At 41.6% G+C, this 23,482-nt stretch overlaps 1 protein-coding gene across 7 annotated transcripts in view; it reads left to right on the top strand.

Moving 5' to 3' along the window:
- The window catches only part of CDON (cell adhesion associated, oncogene regulated), a 101,595-nt gene extending 78,244 nt beyond the window's left edge, over nt 1-23,351 (top strand). For 3 of the 7 annotated variants that reach the window (XM_077756583.1, XM_077756581.1, XM_077756582.1), the window contains exons 18-20: nt 2,212-2,291; nt 18,155-18,417; nt 19,502-23,351. In XM_077756583.1, coding sequence (XP_077612709.1) covers nt 2,212-2,291; nt 18,155-18,417; nt 19,502-19,665 — 507 coding nt within the window. In that variant the 3' untranslated portion in view covers nt 19,666-23,351. Of the gene's footprint in view, nt 1-2,211; nt 2,292-12,492; nt 12,684-12,775; nt 13,076-16,263; nt 16,296-16,382; nt 16,681-18,154; nt 18,418-19,501 lie in introns of those variants that run through there. The other 4 variants (XR_013333287.1, XR_013333286.1, XR_013333289.1 and 1 more) reach the window with 4 other exon arrangements.
- The last annotated feature ends 131 nt before the right edge of the window (nt 23,352-23,482 follow it).

Raw genomic sequence — 23,482 nt, forward strand, 5'->3', positions numbered from 1 at the left:
CCTCAGTTCACTACTGTTGTTGGCATGGACAAAGGGCCTGGGGTTACCGGCTTTTCTGATTTTTCAGTACCTCTTGTAAATCCGGGTAAAATGGCCAGGGTTTTTACATGTTGGCAACTAACTCCCAATTTTTGAAAGCAGTGCGTGGGCCACGCGACACAAGTCTGCAGGCCACCAGATTGTGACTTCTGACCTATAATGCGTTTCTTTTGTCTGTTGTGTCCAGTGTGTGGTAGGGCTGTTGCCTGTAAGATTTTTTGCCTTTTATAATATAAGCATCCTTTAGCCACAAGGAGTGATAGACCTTTAAAAAATACTTTATTTCAGGGATAACTTAGTGATCTAGTTTAATGTTTGAAACGGCTCATGTAGAACAACTAGCTTATTTTGCACTGATGCTGGTTAAAGACGTTCTCTGCATTCGGAAGTTTGATTTATGACATCACCTGGATATATGTGCATCCACAGTATTTTTTCAAATAGGTAATATATTTAGTTGATCAAAATAAGCACTCCTTGACATTTTTGTCGTTGTTCTGATTACAGATAAATTTGCCAGAATCCACACTGTGCTAAAATTTGAAGAAGTTTAGAGGGTTTTTTTCAATCCTCAACTCAACATAGGCTTATTAAAATACTGCATTTGAAGAACAGCACTATAGTATATATTCATATCTTAAAGCTGGCCATCCGCTGGGTTTTTGTGTGATCTAGTTTTAATGTGTTGTAGAAAAATACCTCATTTGCCTGAGTGCATCTCATTACCAAAAGAGAATAACGATTTCATTATTTTGCAGGGAAAGACATGGCTTATATTCAGACTTTCTAAACTTTTTTTGGTCACCATTCCTAGTCCAAGCTACTAACATTGTCCAAGAAACTAAAGGAGAGAGCATTACAGTGTGAATAGCACATGCTGTTTCCGTAAGCAGAAAAGAATACGTCTGACGTTTGACTTAGGATTTGGGCGCAGGAGTTTGGGTTTTTTGAATGGTGAATTTCTATTTAAATAGTTGCCCCTATAGTTGCAGTTTTAGAGGTTACCATCTGTGCTTTTCACTCCTTCGTTTTCTTACCCCTCTTTTCTGGGTGCAAGGAAATAGGGAATTTTTTTTTAATGCTGATGATCGTAAAAATCATTGAATTAACTTTGATGTGTTTAGTGACTCAAATAAGCACTTTATCCCGTAGGTGAACTTGATCTTGTGAAGCTTCATGGTCCGAATGTAGCAGAGGATATTCTTTCTCTCAATGTTTTCCTAAAAATTCCTCTTGCGAGTGGGATCAGGAATGTGGAGACACACTGTCAGTACTTTTGGTTTGCTTACATTCTGGCTGTTGTTATGAGATGAATGGAAATGGAAAGTATTCTGGGAAAAACAATCGCCTGAACTTTCCTTAACCTTGCAGAGCTGCTCTGGGTTGGGTGCAGTGTGACAGCCTCTCCCACCCTTATCAAATTCAGTTCTGCTGTTTTTCACCCGAAAGCAGGATTTTTACTCTGACCGTAAGGCTGGTTCAGTTCCCAGCATCGGTTTGGAAGAACTCTCACCATTATATATGTCCAGCGAGTGTTTTACAATGAGGTATGTGTTAATCTGGGCATTTTTCTTAATTGCCAGGCAGTTTCCGCCAAAAGCAACATCAAAATATTAATCCTCCCCTCCAAGTCACTGCTGGCTGAGGATCTACTCCATCTGGAAAAATATAACGTGTTTTAAAACTTAGTGTAGTCAAGTGAACAGACCTAGCGAAATAATTACAGGGAAATGAAGATGGGTTTATCTTGTGACCTCATTCAAACAGATTTCCACCCTGTTTCTCCAACTGGCATCACGTAAAATTCTTCCATGGCTGCTAGAAAAGTAAAAATGAACAGGAGGTTGTAATGTACAGTGTATTTTGGGCCCAGTAGATTTGAAACCCTGAAGGGGAAGTGACTAAATGTCTCCATTTCTTTGGCTCCTTCCAGTACAAAAAGACTTGGGGGAAACATGACGATTCACTTGTAAGAGTATAATGTTAATACTGTACAGAATTCATTGGTAAGTAATGATAAGCATGAACATTTTGCTCAGGTGTTGGTTAAAATGTAGCATTTAACTGTTTCGTATTGGCCTGGCTTTTACATTTGAGGCTGTTTGATTATTGGTCTGTGACACCTTCACGCTTTTCTCTTTTTCTTTTTCCCTGCATGTCCTTCCTGACAAGGGTGGAGAGATGTACACAGCAGTACCTCAGACGGACCCACTAGAGCGCGTTAGCTGTCGAAATTGTCGGAACAACAATAGGTATGTGGCTCTGAATTGGCACAGGTTGTTGGGAATCGGGTATAGGGCTCTTATTTTTCTATCCTTCAGCAAAGGAAGTTCTTGAAATGTTACGTAAGATAAACCTCAGAATATGGAGACTGAAGTTAAGGCCGTTACTGATTTTTTATGCCTGCTTTACAGTTTTTACTTTTCTGGGCTTTGGTTTCTTTTGCTATATGGACAATATTAAAGACGTCATTTCTCACTGAGATGTTATTAAAAGGTTTGATGTTTTTGAAATCTTTAAATTAGAGGCATTGTCTGCCTATAGACTTTGTCTTTTTTGTCTCTTTTTTTCTGTCTGTGTTATGAATGAGAGCATGTTTGCACGTTAGACGAAAATCCCTATTACTACATGTAATGTGTTTTCATAGTAATATTACTGAAATTTTCCTACCAGATTATTCAGTGCTTTTTAAAATTATTACTCTTAAAACCTCAAGATAATTAAGTAGTAACATCTCACTTTCTTCTAATTTGGGGGGATTTAAAAAAACTCTTAGAAGTCACATATACTCACAGTATTTCAAACAAGATAGAAACATGTAGGGTAGCATGCTCGTTTAAATTTTGGCACTATTCAGGAAGCTTTCAGGCTACCTCTGTATATAGTAACTCCAAAGGATTATCAGATTTTTCATTGTATTAAAGTTCCGTCTGTCAAAAACCTTACTTCTTTTTTTTTTTCCTAACAATGGTATCAGATCACATGGTCTCAGAAGCCCTCCCCAGGTCTAAAATTCTACAGTGTAAAAATGGTGTTCTAGTTAGTACATAAAGTAACTGGAGAATGGACTGGATTTTGGATATTTCATTACTGAAATGGGATGGGACCTGTATTTTTAAAATCAATGACAAGGTTAAGAGTCGTGTCTGTTACCAAAACCAGGGTTTGGAAGGAGCTGGGCAGCTACAGAGCTAACAGTACATTTTTCAGCATGTGTTATGAGTTGCAGAGCAAAAGCAATTAAAGCTTCCTGGAGATTTTTCTTTATCGTTTACTTAGCCCATCTTAGCGTGTCTGTGTGAGCAAGAGCCATCTGCCTATTTTGTGTACTAAGATTGCTTGTTACATTGTTTTAAATGTTTTATTTATTTCTGAGAGAGAGGGACAGACAGTGTGAGCAGGGGAGGGTCAGAGAGAGAGGGAGACACAGAATCTGAAACAGGCCCCAGGCTCTGAGCTGGCTGTCAGCACAGAGCCGGCGAGGGGCTCAAACCCACGAACCGTGAGATCATGACCTGAGCCGAAGTCGGACGCTTAACCGACTGAGCCACCCAGGCGCCCCGCTTGTTACATTTTTTTAATGTTTATTTTTGAGAGACAGAGTGGGAGCAAGCGCACGTGCGTGCTCACACAGCGCATGCGCGAGTGGGGGAGGGGGCAGAGAGTGAGGGAGAAAAAGAATCCCAAGACCGCGCAGAGCCCACTGGAGGGCTCCAACTCCTCGACTGTGGGATAATGATCTGAGCCTAAATCCAGAGTCGGATGCTTAACCGACTGAGCCACCCAGGCGCCCCTGCTTGTTACACTTTTTAATTCTATCTGACCCTGGCTAAATTTTAAGATGTTTGTAACATTGAAGCCCTATTTTTGTTCTGAGCTGGTTGTAGGCTTTATCGCAGTTTGTTAGGAACATGCTAAAGATGCTTCATACACCTGGTAAGTAATCTAGTAGATTTAATGAAAACGAATGGTATTGCCTAAAAACATAATGTATTTTCCTTTGTGTTTCTCATCAGCAGATATCAGTTCAACTGTAGGCATCAGAGTGATGTGAGAGAACCTCTGGTCTAAGAATAAGTAGACACAGGCTTCGCCACTGTCCCAATCTATGATCTTGGGAAAGTTACATAATCTCTCTGTGGCCATTTCCTTATCTGAAAAATGAAAAATTGTCCTAGAAATGTAAAATCACCCCCAACACACTCTGATTATAGATATTGGTGGTTTGCTGCTAAGGTCTTTATGATGAAATTCTCATCCTGGTACCAAAATGCATCCCATTTCCTTGAAATAATTTATGTGACCCGTATCTACCATCTTGCATTCATAGCCATTTGTGTGTGTGTGTGTGAGTGAGTGTATGTGTGTGTGAGTGTATGTGTATAGTATTGGGGGTTTTTGTGATATGTTTTTTTTTTCCTTTAAGACAGTGGACAGTTCTATGTCTATTAATTTTTCAAGTTGATGACTTCTGGAATTTCATGTGTGCGGTTTTTTTCTCTTATCTGGGAATGTGGGTGAATTCACTTTGGCCCGAGAAAACCCAACTTCTGTTCCACCCCAGCTTAAATTTACTCTTTCCTACATGAGAGTCTACCTGTTTAGAGCAAATCTTGACTTGCCTGCATTGCCTTCACGGTTAGCCAAATGTCCCACTTGGCTCTCAGGAGCCATTATGTGATTTTGATACTTAATGATTGGCCACATAAATATCAGTAAGTACCTACCTTCAACTCTGGAAAATTGGAATCATTAAATGTAATGAAAAGAGATCTTTTCTCAAGATCCCCCAAGATGGCAAAATTTGTAATGAGCTTCAGATGCTGAGAGGTAGATGATATATGATTTACTCCCCAGATAGACACACTTGTAGTTAATTTACACTTTTAGAATACTGGCATTACTAAGAATGCATTTGCACTTCCTAATGCCAGTTGAACTAATGTGTGTGCAAAACGAGGCAAAGTTTCAGTTAAGTTATATGAGTGTTTACCTGAGGGTGAATACAGGCCTGCCTCATTTTAGTGTGCTTTACTTCATTGCACTCTGCAGCTACTGTGTTTTGTCACAAATTGAAGGTTTGTGGGAACCCTACATTGGGCATGTCTGTCAGCGCCCATTTTCCAAAGTGAGCATTTTGCTCACTTTGCGGCTCTGTCACGTTTTGGTAATTCTCACGGCATTTCACACTTTTTCACTGTTACGTTTGTTATAGTGATCTGTTCAGGGATTATGGCTCACTGAAAGCTCAGATGATGGTTGCAATTGTTTAACAGTAAAGTATTTTTTAGTTAAGGTATGTATATAATGCTGTTGCACACTTTCTAGTACAGTGTTAACGTAACTTTTATATGTACTGGGAAGTGAACAGATTCATTCGACTTCTTCTATTAAGACATTTGCTTTATTGCTGTGGTCCGGAGCCAAACCTTATCATCTCAAAGGTATGCCGTTGTGCCGTTCACTGGTTATCACGCTTTGGCATACGTTAGAGTCACTTGGAGCACTTGTGAAAACACAAATTATGAGGCTCTACCCTTCGAGTTTCTGATTCAGTAGGCATCGGGGTGGGGGCCTGAGAATGTGCACGTCTCATGGATCCCCCCTGAGACTGATGCTACTGGTCCTGGGACCCTGCTTTAAGCACCACCGGATAACCTGGCTGCTGAAGTACAAGGAGAGAGAGGGTAGCGGGATATAAAATGGAAAACTGGATTGAGTTTAGATCTTGAATGACTCAGAATGTCACGGTTTAGTAGTTTATTTAATAAACATTTATTGAGTGCCTACCATGTACCGGGTACTGGTCCACGTCCTGCCTCTGGAGAGCCCACAGTCTGATCACAGTGATTCACAACAGAGCTCGAAATATAGTGAGCGGAGTCTGAGGAAGCACATTGAATCTTGTTCTACATTTAAGGACTAGAAAAAGTCCCTATTGTTTCAGTAGTAACGGTACAGGAGGGATAGAAAATTTTTATGTTAATCAAAAGTAGGGGATATTGGGCGCCTGGGTGGCTCAGTCAGTTAAGCATCCGACTTCGGCTGAAGTCATGATCTCACAGTTTGTGAGTTCGAGTCCCACATCGGGTGAGCTCAGGCCCCACACTCTCTTGCTCGCTCTCTCGCTCTCTCGCTCTCTCTGCCTCTCATGGGATTCTCTGTCTCCCTCATTCTCTCTGCCCCTCACTCACCTGAGTGTGTGTGTGTCTCTCTCTCTCTCTCTTTCTCTCAATAATTAATTAACTAACTAATTAATTAAAACACACACAGAAGTAGGGGATATTGGTTAACTGTTGAAAAGCAATGGGCTAGTCACATCATAATTCTCTGGAAGGTTTTTGAGAAGGAGAGCAGTATATTGACAAGATGCGTTTAGGCCTGATTAGTGAGGGCAGCACACAGGTGGGATTGCAGGGAGGAGACCAGTTTGTTTCCGTAACGAAGACCTGGCTTTCATGTAAGGAGTGGAGGTAGGAAGGTTCTAGAGAGGGAATCTTTGGGACTTGGCCACTGACTGATAGGGATCTAGAAAAAAAGGAAAATTTACAATGAAAAGGGTTTCCAGAATTGATGGTATGGTAATTGCCACATTGATAGTCATAAAAGTAAGGAACTTAAATAAAATGACATTGAGAAAAAGTGATGGATTTGACTTGGGGCCTTTAGAGTTTCCTGTGCCAGTTGGATATCTAAGCCAAGAGGACAGATGAAAATGCTGGCCTTGGGTTCAGGGGGTAGATTGGGGACTGTGCTACAGATTTAAGAGTCATTTTCATCAAAGTGATAGAACTTAGGAGCGCCTGGTTGGCTCAGTTGGTTAAGCTTCCAACTTTGGCTTTCGTGATATCACAGTTTGTGAGTTCCAGCCCCGATCAGGCTCTGTGCTGACAGCTCAGAGCCTGGAGCCTGCTTCAGATGCTGTGTCCCCCTCTCTCTCTCTGCCCTCCCCCATTCATTCTCTCTCTCTCTCTCTCTCTCTCTCATAAATAAACTTTAAATTTTTTTTAAGAAAAAGTGACAGAACTTAAATATGGATGGGATCACCAAGGGAAACAGAAGCTTTGGCTAATTGATTATTTTTACATTTTTAATTATTTAAGGTATTGTTTTTGCCTTATATCCTAAGCATTTAAAGTGATTAGACATCCTTTTTATAAGACTTTCTTCTGTATTTCATTATTTTTGCTTATGGCCTTGGCATAGCTTCAAGGAGCTGAAGAAAGGGATTGATAAAATAAGGAGAGTGAAAGGGAAACACAGTTATTCATTCATTTAGCAATCATTTGTTGCAGGTCTGTAGTGGGCCAAACACCAAGCTAGATCCTGGGCAGTATGTTGTGAGCGCACCAGGCATCGTCCCTGCCTACACTGAGCTTATAGTTTGATGGGAAGACATACCTTTTCCCAAAATGATATAAAAGAAGCATAAAAATGACCATGTACTCAAAACTGTGTGCTTTAAAGGAAAAATAAAGAATGTCTTAGAAAGGACTCATTTCCCCAAACAAGTGATGTTTTGCCTTAAAGCTCTGAAGAATTTATAAAACTAGGTAAACGAGAAGGGGATGAGTTTAAAACTTTCCAGGCAAACAAAAGGTACCATTTATGCAGAGCCATAGAGCAGAATGCCTTACAGAGCTTCCGGAAGATTAATGCAGCAGGAACCTCACAAGCAAAGGGGTCAGAGGTAAAAGGTGAGTAAAAGCAGGTCATACAGAACCATGGCAACTCAATGAGAGATTTTAAGTAGGACAGCATTGTACTACGGCATTCTGGATGGAGTTTTAGAGAGTAGATTGGATGGAGCAAGAGAAGATACAAGGGACCAGTTAGATGGCAATTGCAGTAGCCCAGACAAGAAACAGTGCACTTGGACGGTTGCAGTAGATATGGAGAGAAGTAGATGAGTTCAGAGATTTCGGAGGAATCAATTTAAAAAAAAATAGTCCCCTGGGGCGCCTGGGTGGCTCAGTCAGTTGAGCGTCCCAACTGTGGCTCAAGTCATGATCTTGAGATTCATAGGTTGGAGACCTGTATTGGGCTCTGTGCTGACAGCTTGGAGCCTAAAGCCTGCTTCTATCTGTGGCTCCCTCTCTTCCCTTCCGCTGCTGTACTCTGTCTGTGTCTCTCTCTCTCAAAAATAAACATTAAAAAAATTAAAATAGACACCAGTGATCAGTTGAGGGAGGAGGCAGGCAGGGGTGTATGTATCTAGGTAAGTGGGTCAACCTACTAAGTAGGAATCAGATTGCAGGAGATGAGAAGAAACTATTTACCCCTTAACACACCCTTGGGAGCCATCCTTTTCGACCCCTCTTCGAACTCATCTTTACCCTGTGTGGCTCTCATATTCCACAGATGCCTAATGAAAGAAGTCTTGTATAGGACCTGTCCCCTAGGGAATCTTTCTGTGCGGTGTCCTGCCGTGTCTTCTTGGGTGTAAACTTAAACGTATTTTGTAGAGTGGGCTCTTACGAAGCAAGGCAGTGCCAGCCTTAGACCCCTTTTACCATCCCTCTGTTTTGGTAATGACTGGAGAGAAAACATTGTCTTTATTGTCTAAATTGGAGGACTGATGCGAACATTGGAGAACAGGTAAGAGGGGATGTGCATTCCAGCAGTCTGTAGAGTTTTATTGGATTCTAGTGCTTTTGTGGCATGTTGTGAATGACTGTCTGCTTCATGGAGTCCAGCTAATTTGAACCCTTTTCAGGTTTTAAGAGTTATCTGTAATAGCTCACGACAGCTAGAAAGAAGCATATGTAATGCAACTTTGCGGGAACCCAGCCCCCTGCGCTTAAAGACTTAATCGAGAAATTCTTGTGCATTTCAAGACTGTAACATTTTAATCAAATAAATCAAAAGCTTTCCGTCTTTCCCCTTCTCTTCTCCTCTCCTCAATTTAAAAGCAGTGGAGCAGGTCTGGATATGTAATCAAATGGGGTTTGTCAGTTGCTTGGCTAGTTTAATGGGAGAGGATTGACATTAAATCCTGCCTGTTTACCATCAGTCTCAATAATGTGTTAAAGAGTAGAGAGGACACTGATGGAATTCACAGATGAATGGACTGAGAGGTCCCATAAAGAAGGAACAAGAAATTAAGGGTCCTAGAGAGATTGGAAGTGGGCAGGAAGTAGCCAAGTAAAATCAGCTTGGAAAAATGCATATAATCCTCCTGGGGAAAAAAGCGCAAGCCATACATGGCTGATGGTCAAAAGGAGAAGTCACATGACTAAGCCTAGCGCCTTAGGAAGCACAGATCCTACGCATGATCTCCAAGGCCTTGCATGAGGACAGCCTTGAAAGCCTGTGTTGCTGAGCTTGGGGACCCTACCAACTTGGAACCTTTCACTGATGTCAGAGAGACGCAGATAAAAGTAATGTGTCGAGATGAGTATGCATACATTTCATTATAGTGCTGGCTCTTTCTGGCCTACGATTTGAGCTACCTAGTTGGTTTGTTAAGTATGAAAATGACTACTGAGTGCGTCTAAATTCTTTCCTCCAGCAAGTGAATTGGTTATCACTCAGTCGGTCTCCCATTGCTGATCACGTAGCTACTTCCGAACTAGCCATAAAAACCAAAGGCAGAAAACACATAAAACCTAAGGTTTGGTTTCTCTTCCATCTGTGGTAATCTGCCCAATTCCCTAAGAAAAAAAATTCAAAGCGTTGTGTCTGATTTTTAAGATTGATCAGTACCGTCCTTTTAGGGAAGTTCTGTATTTCCTACTTAAAATATGGAGACCAGTGGCCTGTTGTCAGGGAGTCATGTGGTTAGGATAGTGTTCTGGGTCTTTTTTGGTAAGATAACACGCATGTGAGCTTGCTGTGTTCAGCGACGTACTCAAGTCATTTATGTGACGGTCACCAGTAAACATTCCCAAAGGGCAACTCCCACTCTGAGACTGGGGTCATTGCATCCAACAAAGAATGTACAATGAGAGTGGACAGCCACGGCCCTGGAGGAAGGTCAGCAGGGTTCTGTGGCCTAGTGCCTCCAGAAGTAAGGGCTGGGTCAGCAAAATGACAGAGACACGGAGGCAAGAGGAAACAGAAGTAAGCTGAGCATTTATTTTAAGTTCATTTATTTATTTTGAGAGAGAGGGAGCCTGTGTGCACACATGAGCAGGGGAGAGGCAGAAAGAGGGGGAAAGAGAGAATCCCAAGCAGGCTCCATGCTTCTCCTATGGAGTCCGACTCAAGCCTTGAATTCATGAGCTCATGACCTGAGCCGAAGTCAAGAGTCAGATGCTTAACCCGACTGAGCCACCCAGGTGCCCAGCAAGCCGAGGACTAAAACAAACCACCACCAAGGTGTGACTATTTCAGAAGTCTCACGAACATTCTCATGAAAATAAGTATCGCACATCCAAGAGACCCATAGACAGTCTGGGCCCTTTAGGGATCATCAAAAGAGAAAACTTAATGCAAAATTTATACAATTACTGATCTGACCCATTCTGTACAAAATCACACCTAACAAATATTTAACTATGTAAACAGAAATGGAACACTTCTCTAGAGAAAATTTTAGAGCTCCTATATGGTTTTACTGGAATGTCACAAATATATTTAGTCAAATACCAAAGCAACGTACTCCTCCAAGCACAGTCCTGTGCCGCTGTTCCAATCTCGTATTTCCTAGTGTGTGCTATTCAGATTGTTGGTTAAAGAATATTTTATTACTTTCATGACACTGTAATAGTCATTTTTCTATCTTACAGATTTGTCAGGTCTTTCCTGTTAACTGAAAGATACCTTAGTAAACTAACAGGTCCCAGGACCACCTGAATTAATTTTAGCATACATTTTTGTACATGGCAAGATGCCCAGAGTTCTATTTGCCCACTGTTTTTAAACTTAAAATGAAGAAAAGTAGTTTCATTGAGCCAGAGACAGCTCAGTGAAAACTTTCACTCTCCCTGAAGCCAATAATAACTGCAAATGAAGGATTATTTGAGAAGCCTACGGTAGTGAAATTGCAAACTCTTTGTGCCTGTATAAGCTGTAAACTGTGCGTCGTAAGAGCATCTTGATGAATGTCCTATATATGTGGACATACTCATTTGACCTCTCTTTCACTGCCTATAGATTTGGGTCTTTGAAGTTTACATGGATACAGATAATATTTATGTGATTACCTGATTGCTTTAGAGATTTTAATTCGAGTGTTAATCAACAAAAATGTTTTCACATGCTATCTTCTTAATTCTATTCAGAACAAGTATTATATTCCTTTTTTAATTTATTCACTTATTTTTCGTTTATTTTTATTTTCTGAGAAAGATGGGATGCAGGTGAGCAAGGGGCAGGGAGAAAGAGGGAGGGAGAGGGGGGACAGAGAGTGAGAAAAGCAAGGATCACCTGGAGCGGGGCTCGTGCTCACCCAGGGTGGGACTCAAACCCACGAGCTGTGAGGTCATGACGTGAGCGGAAGTCAGATGCTTAATGAGTCAGCCACCCAGGTGCCCCTGTTATATTCTTTTTTTTTTTTAATATACTTTGTCATCATCTGTGTTTGTGTCTTAGCACATAACCCCCAAGTTAAAGCCATTTTTATGCTGACACATGTAGATACCTGGAATAGAAAAATGATTTACATGTAGTTATCCAAATAGTAAATTCCTGGGGCACTTGGGTGGCTTATTTGGTTGAGCTTCCAACTTCGGCTCAGGTCACGATCTCACGATTTGTGGGTTCATGCCCCGCATCAGGCTCTCTGCTGTCAGCACGGAGCCTGGAGCCTGCTTCGGATCCTCTGCCCCCTTCTCTCTCCGCCCCTCCCCAACTCGCTCTGTCTCAAAAATAAACATTAAAAAAAAAAAAACTAAGTCCTGATGACTAGGAGTTCGGATTTGTTGTACTAGGAAATTTTATCAGTTTGGTTTAGCTTGTTGAAAAGTGGGTAATCTAACACAAAGTATGATCAACGTCAACACCGTTCTATTGGGAGTCACAGTTCTGAACAAAGTAAACTGCTGTCATCTTCTGTTTCACTTACCTGAAAAATAGATACCGAAGAGTATGGAACAGTAATATTGTATTTTTTTTTTTTTTTTTTGCTAAATATGTGTCATAGCTTTTAAAACATGGATATTTCATCCGTGTGTTTACTCTGGCACAGAAAACCAGGTTATCATCTGGCCGTGAATTAGATGGCCATGGCCCCTCTGTCTTGGCCATCTCCTTAGTCCTGCCCCACCCACGTCGTTCACCTCCACTGCCTCCCAGAAGTGCCTCCCACTCAAATCGCCCTTGCACTTCATTTAAAAAGTTCATCCTTTGGGGCACCTGGGTGACTCAGTTGGTAGAGCATCTGACTCTTGATCTCAGCTCAGGTCTTGATCTGGGGGTCATGAGTTTAAGCTTCACATGGGGCTCATGGAGCCAAATAAATAAGCAAGCAAGCAAACAAATAAATATGTCATCCTTTGCTTTAAATTGAAGAAGTGAGCAGACAAAAAGAAACTAAAAGGAAAGCAACAGAAGAATTTAAGCCTCTTACTATCTGGTGAGTCTTCATTATTTTATGTTCACATTATTTTATGTTCACATTAATTCCTCTTAGATCTACCTCAACGAATTATTAATTCATACTATTTTGTTTTTAGGGAACTGCCCTGGTTTTTCTAATTCTGGCAAGTATTTTTTTTTTTTCCTACAGTTTAACTTTGCTTCTTTTAAATGAAAACTTTTCTTTCTGACCTGATGATACTTTGTGGTCTTTTAGGTTTCTAGGACCTCTGTGTTACTCCCAGATTCTTGCAGAGAAATGGGGCATCAAGCCGGAAGCTTATTCGTTTGTTGTAGAACATCACCATCGGGGATTGTTGTTCAAGGTCTGCCTGTGTGTGCATCTCACTGTTTTAAGAGGCTACTCTAACATTGAGGACAGTTATCGCCTGTCCTCAGGGAGATCGAAGTTTAAGTCAGACAACTTTGGAACCAGCAGATGAGAGAAAACCCAGACAAGAGCCAGTATGAAATAAGAACAGCGACAGCTACTACTGTCCTACAAAAATATTAAGGGGTGAGTATCACCATTCATTCTCGCTGAAATGGACATGTCATCTTAGTGTTGACCGTGGTCTGTTTCAAGATGTTTTCCAGTTGGTTTAATCGTTGCTCCCAACCCCCGACAATGAATTTCTTTAAGAAAAAGGATCTACAAAATGTCTGATGTTTTAATGTTATGTATTAGTTCAACATTTTTGATGTCCTACTATGTGCCATGAACTATGTGCTTGGCGATAGACATTATGACTTTAATCGGAATCCGGTATACATCAGTGCTTTTACCACTTCTTAGACAGTAAAATAGACCATTTTCATTCCATTTCTTTCTTCAGGGTTTTGTGGTATTTTTGTCAGGTTTTCATTCTACAGTTATTTAAAATCCTCTAAGACATTACAGCTACTGTTTTTTGAAGTCAGTTATTCAGAATTCCTGACACTACACTTTCTTGTTACTGCTCATTCTTTCAGTATTTCCTTTCTTCTCCGTGCTGATAATCATTTCCTTCAACTTGGAAAAACTCCCTTTGCGATCTCTTATAAGACAGGTCTGAGGGTGACAAATTCTCCCAGCGTTTTGGTCTGAAAATGTCTTCAGTTCATCTTTTCTGACAGATCCTTCTTACTCTTTATTGAACTCTAGGCTGGCAGTTACTTTCTTTTCGTACTTGAACGATGTTGCATTCTGGGCTTCTGTCATTTCTGGAGAATTGTCTGTGCGGCTGCCACTTTTCCCTTCCAAAGTAACAATGTCTGTTTCTTCTGGCTACTTTTATGATTTTCACGTTGTATTTTGCCTTCAGCAGTTTAATTATTCCCATTAAACTTTGTGATTCATTATTCACATTCAGAAGTGTGATTGTCCTTGTATGTCTTCTGCTTGGGGTTCCTAGGACTTCTTGAATCTGCGGCTTGAGCTTTCATCAGTTTTAGAACTCAACCCTGTGTTTCCAGATATGGCTTCTGTCATGTTCTTTTCATGATGCCTCATGTGTCTTTAAAATTTCTCTCCGTTATTTCCCCTCCTTTTGTCTCTGCGCTTCAGCCTGAATAGTATGCAGTGCCTGCTTCGTGTGCAGGAGATCCCTGTCCATCTGTGCCCAGTTAGCCCTTAACCTCATGTCTTCAGTTCTCGATTTCAGTTACTCTACTTTTAGTGTAGAAATGCCAAACAATAATTATCACTAGAGTCTAGGTGTCTTTTAAAACGCTTCATCTCGTCATCTGTTTTCTTAAATATATGCATCCAAGTCTTTTAAAGTCTTTGTCTCCTAATTCAGTGTCTGCATCACTTATGTTTTTCTTGTTTCTTTCTCTTGATATGTCCGGTAATTTTTATTGAATTCTGGGCACTGCATGTGAAAACTCATGGAGGCTCTGGGAGAAGTTTTCTTCTTCCAGGAGGAATTGCTTTTGGCAGGCGGTTTGGCAAGGGGCAGATCACTTTAACCCGATCAGGGACTGAGCTGATTTACTGCTGAGTTTCAGCATCTGTAAAAGCGTTGTCTGTTTCTGCCTCACCATTATTTTTACAGCGTAAGCCTTCAAGGGTCCTAATTAAAAGTCTTTTCTCTTTGGGAGGCTCTGAACTCCAGTGTCTTGTTTTCTCAGCCCCTGAAAGTGCCAGGAGCCCTACTTGGCCTCTTAGCTTTGTAGCCAGCACTTTCTACTCGATGCCTCAGCCTTTTCTTTTAGCACTGAATTGGGCAATTACCTCCAGAGGAAAAGTGGTGCCAAAACTCAGGTTCACACTTACCCTCTCTCTGGAATCTCAGCCTCCCAGGTGCTTGCTTTGATAGTAGCCCTCTGATGACCTCAACAGATTTAAAACAAAAATTTCTTGGGGTGCCTGGGTGGCTCAGTCGGTTAAGCATCTGACTTCAGCTCAGGTCATGATCTCACGGTCCATGGGTTTTAGCCCCATGTCAGGCTCTGTGCTGACAGCTCAGATCCTGGAACCTGCTTCAGATTCAGATTTACCTTAACTTCTCCCTCTCTCTCTGCCCCTCTCCTGTGTGCATGCTCTCTCGCTCTCTTTCTTTCTCTCAAAAGTAAACAAACATTAAAGAAAATTTAAAATAAAAATTTCCCCATTCTTTGTAGTTGTCCTTGGTAGGAGAACTGTTCTGATAGAAACTAATCAGTCATAGCCAGAAACCAGCGATTTAATTTTTTAAAAGTTGTTTCCAACAATTCCCGATAGCCATGTAGATTCTCCTGACCAGAGGTACTTCCAGTTTGGGGAAATCAGAATCCTTCTTATTTTCTAACTCTGTAATTGCGGCCTAATGAAGTCTCCTTGATTATACAACCGTTGAGTCTGAACCAGTAGGAAAGAACAGACACTGGTCTCTGGCTGGTCACGTGGGAAGTGCCCTCTTCTCATCAACCACACATCTATTACGCATCTCATAGACAGTGGCTCTTATATCTTCTTGTGTAACACTTACTGCATCACACTGGAGCCATTTGTTTACTTGTTCGTCTCTGCTTGACTGGAAGCTGGAAATCTGCTGTATTTACCTTTATATTTTCAGTCTCTTACCACCGTGTCTGACATTTAGAAGGTGTTCAGCAAATGCTTTTAGAATAAAGGGTTCTTCTAGGTACGGTTATTTATATAAATGGAGAATACCCATTAATTTTCATTAGTATAATTATTTGAATTCAGAAAGGTTATTTTTGTTCGTGTTTTGGTTTTGCCTCTGACCATGGCCCACATTTTGGGTGAATACCCTACTTACAGTCTGTATTCAACGTTGCATTCAGTTCCATGAATTGAATACATTTAGGGGCCTTCTCAGGTTCCCTGGGTAAGGGGACAGAGGAAGAGACCTGACAAAATCCAAGAATGAAAGAGACTGAGCACACGGACATTATTAAATGGCTGTCAGGAGATTAGTGCTCACTTTTGCCAGCATCCCAGAAAAGTTTTTAAAATTCAGAGTTGAGTATAATGTAGAACGGGACAAATAAGGAATGCGGTACTCCTCTGGAGTCATGATCTGCCTCCAGCACACTTCTTACTAGTGCCTCTTTCATTGTTTTTGGCTTAAGACATGCGTGGGAACATTTAGGTTTTATTTGAATCAGGTATATATTTCTTGCTATATACATTATTAAAGTTTAGAGTCCTATTAGATAATCCTGTACTCAGACTGTTATGTACAAATTAATATCTCACATACTTTGCTTTCGTTTCAGGTGACTAGTATCTAAATTCCACTAAATGAATAGTAAGTATATTTCTCTATTTGGAATTAATGTTGGACTTACTTAAAATAAGGATCTGGTTTACTGACCGATATCTTACTCTCTTCCAGGTTCAGATCTTCCTGCCTAGCATTTACTACTTCTAGTAACTTGAACCAACAGAGATGCTAGTAGCAGTTGCATGGGCTTCCTTTTACTGATTCTCACATGCCCTAGAAATGCTCCATTCTGTGTAAAAAAGTGGGGGTCCAAAGGATTCTTATTTTTATTCCCCAACATTGCCCAGCTCCATCATACTACTGGTCAGTTCTATGTGTTTCCTACTTAACATGCCTAAATCAAAGCCAAAATGAAATGTCTTCCTAAGACTTTTTTACAATTCAAGAAATAAAAAATATATTTCTGTAATTCCAGCTTCTGTTTATGATGGAATAGCTCGATCATCCTAGGTAATAGTGATGAAATCTGGGCAATTTGAAATTACTGGAGAATAGCCACAAGCGGGCAGAAACTGAATAAATCTAACCTTGAAAGACAATGGCTGACATTTATTTGTGGATTTTTGCTGGAGGGCATTCTCCAGTCTTGGATTAGGGAACCAAACAGAAGGTGTCAGAGGTTGGAGTTTATGATGAACAGAAAACCAGAAAAAAAAAAGTTACATGTGAAGAAATAGGAAAATGTGATACTTAAAGAAAAAAATCCACAGAAACAGACCCTGAAGTGACAGAGATGTCACAATTAGTAGACAATGACTTTTGAGGCAGCTGTTATAAATATGTTAAAGCACCTAAGAGAAGATAAACACACAATGAATTCACAGCAGAGAAATTGACACTATAAAAAAAGACCACAAGGAAGTTCCAAAGCTGAAAAACATAATTAACAGAATGGAAAATGTACTGAATGGGCTTCACAGCAGACTGGAAACGACAGAAGAAAGAATCATGAACTAGAAGATCAATAGAAATTATCTAATCTGAAGAACAGAAAGAAAAAAAGAAAACATATGTCTTAGGTGAGGGCAGGAAGTGAAAGTAGGTCAGGATTGAAGTGAATGTTCTGCGCTAATAAGTTCTGGCAATCAATTCTTCATCAAAGAAAAAAATTTAAAAATACACAAAACCTGGATTTCAAGCATCTAATTCTTGGTAGTGTCTTTTTTTTTTCTCTAAGGGTGAGAGGGAACATATTACCTGACTTCAGAGCAGTGTGTTTTTGTTGGCTTTCATAAGATAAGTCTTCTCATGTGGCCATAGGCTTCTTAGTTTTCTCTTCTCTTCTTCCTCTTTCTCTCCTTCATTCCTTCCAGTGGCTAATGGCCTTTCTCTTCTGTGTGCTGTATCAGGAACCAGTTAATTATGAAATGGAAGACAACTTCTGACAGAGGACCGAGGCTAAGGAAGCCTGTGAGATAGGTCATCATCTCTGGCCTTACTCTTAAACGGTGCATTCTCCTGCTGTATTCCACCTTAGTTGTAATTTCTGAGGTCTTGATCTTTCAAATCAGAGTGAAACATTTCAGGTTTTTTTTTTTAATGTTTTTATTTATTTGTGAGAGAGAGAGAGAGAGAGCGTGAGCAGGGGAGGGTCAGAAAGAGGGAGATACAGAATCTGAAGCAGGCTCCAGGCTCTGAGCTAGCTGTCAGCACAGAGCCTGACACGGGGCTCGAACCCTTGAACTGTGAGATCATGACCTGAGCCGAAGTCGGTCACTTAACCGACTGAGCCACCCAGGCGCCCCATCATTTCATTATTTTTAAGCACTGGTCTTTCTTAATAAGAGTCTGTGAATACAAAACACCAAATGGTATTTCAGAGTAAGTATTTTAACAGCTGATCCTGAAGACACAATTTTGTTTCTTTTGGTTGTATTTTGTAGGTGTTTCACCAAAACCAACAGCAGTTTCAGCAGCAGCCCCCTTCCTGTGGCCCCAGTGGTAGCACCTTATTCTCAGGATGGCTTGGAAATGAAGCCCCTCAGTCACATGAAGGTGTCCGTATGTCTGGCTTCCCCAGACTCCGACTGTGGCCAGTCACCTGAGGAAAGCTTCAAAGAGGACGTGGCACCAAGACCTGCTCAGCATACTTGCTGTCAGGACAGTAGAGATGAGTGCACGGAAGATACAGCAGAGCTCAGCAGAGGTACCGGCAGCCATTAGAAACCTTCAGTTTCAAGCTAGTCTTCAGTTACTTAAGACATATGTGAAGGAAGTTGCTTTCAGAACGTTCTGTGATCAACTCACATATTTCTTTAGTAGTAGGTGGGGGGTGTTGGGTACTTCAAAAAAGTTGACACCTTCATCTCAGGCTGTTAATCCCATTATGTTTTAGAGAATAAATCCAAATAGGCCTTGATTTGGTTTGTACTTGAACAGTAGACTTGCTTGAACAGTACATTTTGTGATCATGAGCCTCTTTCATTTGATTCTGGAGTTCTTTCAGTTAATTCTGGAGCTATAGCCTTTCTTTTCTTTTTTTTTTTTAATGTTTGTTTTTGAGGGTGGGGGAGAAAGAAAAAACACGAGTGGGGGAGGGGCAGAGAGCAGGAGGGAGAATGAGAGAGAGAGAGAGAGAGAATGAATCCTAAGCAGGCCTCACACTGTCCATGTGGAGCCCAACATGAGGCTCAAACCCATGAACCGTGAGATCATAACCTGAGCTAAAATCAAGAGTCAGATTAAGTAACTGATCAAGCCATCCAGGCACCCCTGTAGCCTGCCTGCCTACCTGCCTGCCTCCCTCCCTTTCTCCCTCCTTCCCTATTGTTTTTAATGTTTGTTTATTTTCAAGAGAAAGTACAAGCAAGGGAGGGGCAGAGACAGAGGGAGACACAGAATCTGAAGCAGCTCCAGGCTCTGAGCTGTCAGCACAGAGCTTGATGCAGGGCTCGAACTCATGAACTATGAGATCATGTCCTGAGCCAAAGTCAGACACTTAACTGACTGAGCCACCCAGGCACTCCTGTAGCCTTTCTTTAAAGTGGTTATTTGTGGGGTTTTAAGGGGTTTGCTTTCAGCCCTCAGATGAATTGTGCAACTGTCCGTGAGAGCTCAACTTTATTTTAGATCTTTGAAACCTACTTCCTCTCTGCAAGTCAAACTCAACATAACTGGGCTCTACCCTTGCTCATGATTCTCTCTTTATTGCTCAAAGTAGTATTTTTAGACTGTTTTGTGAAAATCAGCTTTATGATTTCATAACACTCCCAAACCCTTGTGTTTTTCAGGAGACAGCTGTGTCCATTCAGAAACAGAGAACACAATTTTAAGTTGGAATCCTCTTATTTTGCCACATGTGTCAAAGGACTGTACTGAAAAGACAGCATGGTCTCCTCCTGGCATTCCTTTAGACAGCCCTCCAGGGGTCCCTCAGCAACCCCAAGAAAGCTGAGGGTGTGCGTATGACTAGTCATGCTCCCACTTCAAGCCAGTACCTGCACAAAACAGGCCTAGGGATGGACTGTGTGAAGGACATTCATTCAAATCAGAGAAAATCATTATTTATTTTTTGTAGTAGTAATGTCATATGAATGTATCTTAAAATGTGTGCCCTTTTATATTATTTATGCCTTAAAAATTCCCCATCCCTTCCCATCCCCTGTCCCTTAGTAGGAAACAACCTAGTTTTGTGTAGTTTTCAATCATCTGAGAGCAGTGGCATCATTCCATGTTTTCGAGAACCTCCGTGACCAGAAGAGCTCCTCCTGCAAGGATCCAGCCTATTGGCCGATACGGCCGAGAGGGAACTGAACAGGCTATTTGAATTTTCAGATGGAAAGCTGTCTTTTGATATTGCATTTATTATTATTGAGAACATTTGAAATCACCCTCAGTTGTGACCTAGTGTTTCTAATAGCAGGTCTCTTGTGAATTTGGGGAGCGCCTTCCACAGAAGTGATAGGTGACCTGTTGACTCTCTGCACGTGGGCACAAATTACATTCCGTTTTCTAGACACTAGGCACAAATGGTGTCACGAACATGGTCAAGGTTAAGGTCTGGGGTTATTGCATTATGCAGAGGGGGATCAAGGGCCAGAGAGGAAAATGCATGTCCTCAGGTCCCACTGCTTTAAAAGTGGATTGGTTTAGAAAATCATCATGGTGGGACTCTTTCTGACTGTTTCTGAGAGTAGAAACAAAATAAGAGTTTAAAGTGGCGACTTGAAAAGAAAGACCCACATTGTGCTCCTGGGGTCGCGCCACCCGAAAATTATTATTTTCCAGCTTCCAACCTGGGCGCTACTTGGAAGACGTGAATGTCAGAAAAGACTTAATTTGGAAGGAGAGGGGTATGGTTTGAAATCTCCTGACTCTTTTCAGAATGTCGTCATTGTAAACAGGCCCCTGAAGCTTTGGTTAGCAGAGCTCATAAATCACAGTTACTGCTCCGTCTGAGTGACAAGGACATTTGCAGCTGCCTTTGGAAGGCTTTTCTTCTCCACATCTAAAAAAAAAAAAAAAGGAAAAGGAAAAAAAACTCACAAAAAAACACTACTACTATTTAATAGCTATTTTAATAGCTTTCGAGTCCAGCTTTAATGGATCACTGCTCGTTTTTGGATTGTGCATCCCTTGGGGACAAAACCAGAAAATGATCCTCTTTCTGTAAAGTCATACAGTTTCAGAATAAATGAAAAAAACTTCACAATTTCCCAAATATCGCAGTGAAATAGACTAGAATACTATGTTAATCAACTGTTTATGTAAATGCATCAGTATTCCCTTACATATGTCTATATATTTTATAAATAGAGCTGTTAGCGAAATACGCTGTTTGAGCTGGGTCACTATGCAAGAATGTCTTCGAGTAGAATGTAGTGAATATAATTTCAGGCTCAGGTATTAGGGACGCTCTAGAATCAAGTTCTGCATTCCAGATGTCCATACCTACACTATACTGGATTCATGCTTTATGTGGTATAGATACAATTGGCTTTGGAGGGATATAGCTGCATCCCTTCTGTGATTAGCAAAGGACGGAGCCCTAGTGCACAGGATAGGAAAACGCCCTATCTGGGTTTGCCGACCACCTCACAGCCATGCGGTCACAAAGGGAGTTTGAGAAAAATGGGAGTAGATGTTCATAGGCAGCCATTTTGATTCAGGAAACAGAGGTATTATTAGCATGAGCCTTAGGTCATAAACTGCTTTTAAAGATTGAGTTGGAATATGAGATTTGTCCACTCGGTAGAGAAGATGACTTTTACCTTTAGGGCAAACTCATTGTGGACTGCTTTATTTATATTACTAGTAACGCTGTTTTAAGTGTTATTCCTTTTATTGTATTTTATTTATAAAAAATGCCTTTATATATTGAGACATATAAATATAAATATATAAATATATATATATATATATTTGCCTTACTGTTTAGGAGTTCTGCATTCTCCCTGACCCCGAGTTGATCTTCCCTGACCTTGAATTGTTCTGAACACGCGTGACCTGCGCAGTTAACCAGTAACCCATCCCACCTGCTGTCGCTTCCCCGAGTGACATAGCCCAGGGTGGGACATGGCACTGGTATTTGTGGAGTAGCTGCCGTGGACCAGGCACCATGCTCGGTGCTGGCCTCTGCTCTCTCGTTAGCCCTCACAGCAGCTCTGTCAGCATAGTCACCTGCCACAGAGCTTGAACTTGAGCCCAATTTATCTGGAGCCGTAATCCGGGATTCTTCCACTTTTTCCATACTGCTTTCCAAAAGCCTGTGGTTCCCTCTTTCAATGGAACGAGGCCAGTTCTTTATGCCCTTCCCCCCTCCCCCCTGGTTCCTCTGATGCTCTGACCCCACCGCCTGAGAAGCTGCCCTTGGTCCTGCACGGGCAGAGCTCCGTGCTCTGGGCCTTCCCAGAGTCCCCGTTTCTCCCTGGGACACCCCTCAGCGCCACCCCCACCAGAGAGTGTCATCTTCCCTCGGTTTAGTGAGCATGTCATTGGTCAGGCCTCATCGTGTTCCTTCTCGTCTTAGGATTCTCTGTGGTTCTTTGTTTTAGCATCGAACTTCGCCCGCTCCTGTTCCATCGGTTCACTATCTCCTTTTTTTCCATTACGAACTGATAGTCTGCTGATGGGTGCCGTACAGGATGTAAGCGAAATCACAACGCTTTAAGCCTTTTAAAATGGTCTTTTAGAAAAGCATTTCTGGGTTTGATTTGTGTTGAGTGAGTCTGTGAAGACCAGTCCGTTTGTCTTGGGCTGACCGTGTCACAACTATCTCACTCCAGATACTGTACTGCCAAGAGCTTGGTTTCATGATTGAATTTCACCTGTGTCGCTCTTTTCCAGAAACGACCTCGAGATGCATGTCTTTGTATCATATTGAAAAGTATGTTTTTATTTCCCTTAACGTTGTAATATTCTGTTTGGAACTGTACATATTTTAAATGATGTAGCTTTGGCAGGTTTTGTCTGGTTGGTATGACTTTATATTAAAAGAGGATGCTGCTTTCCTACAGAGTAGCGCATGAAAATGGGGACCCTGAGATGCCCCCTGTTAGTCTAAAGCTGCTTACAGCTTGTGATTGGGGTGGGGGTGTATCTCACTCTGCAATTGTTTGGAACCTGTATCCCTGTCCTCTCCCAAAAAATCCCTATGCCCCAGAGCCAAGTGAGTTAATCCCTTCTGTTCTGACCGAGAGATCCAGGCCCTGAAGGAACAGGATCTAGGACTACAAGGGATTAATGGGGAGACTAGAAAAATGCCTGAGTCAAAGAGCTGTGTGGACGCAGGCAGAGCCCCGGGGTGGGGGGTTGGGGGGAACTCAGTATCTCTTGGGAAAGAAGAAAGGAGCCTGCGGAGGAGAATGGTCTGTTTACCATTAGCTTGGAGCTGCTTCGGTGTGAACTGGGTAGACCGCCAGCCTCCTCACGAAGCAGCCCTAAAAAGTCAACAGGTCTGGACTACAGTGACCAGAAAGCCAAAAGGGTCGTTGGCATGGGGCAGGGCCTGGTTCTCGTTCACTCCCCATGTTGAAATAAGCCTTCTTTAAACCATAGCTCCAGTCCTGAGAGCCTTGTGAGAACTTGAAACCCCTTTTCCTAATAAAGTCTAAATCTGTGAGAACCTAAGAAGCAACTAAAGTTTCTGTCCGTCTCCTGTCTCCTTCCGGGCGCCACTCTCCTTATTCCTGGCAAGATCGCCCGTTGGCTGTCTTGCTGTTTCTTCTTCTCCCAGTCCCCTGCGGAGGCAGCTCTGAGCCCCGACTCTTGTA

The sequence above is a fragment of the Crocuta crocuta genome, unplaced genomic scaffold (genome assembly GCF_008692635.1).
Source record: "Crocuta crocuta isolate KB4526 unplaced genomic scaffold, BGI_CrCroc_1.0 scaffold172, whole genome shotgun sequence".
In the NCBI taxonomy this organism is placed as follows: domain Eukaryota; kingdom Metazoa; phylum Chordata; class Mammalia; order Carnivora; family Hyaenidae; genus Crocuta; species Crocuta crocuta.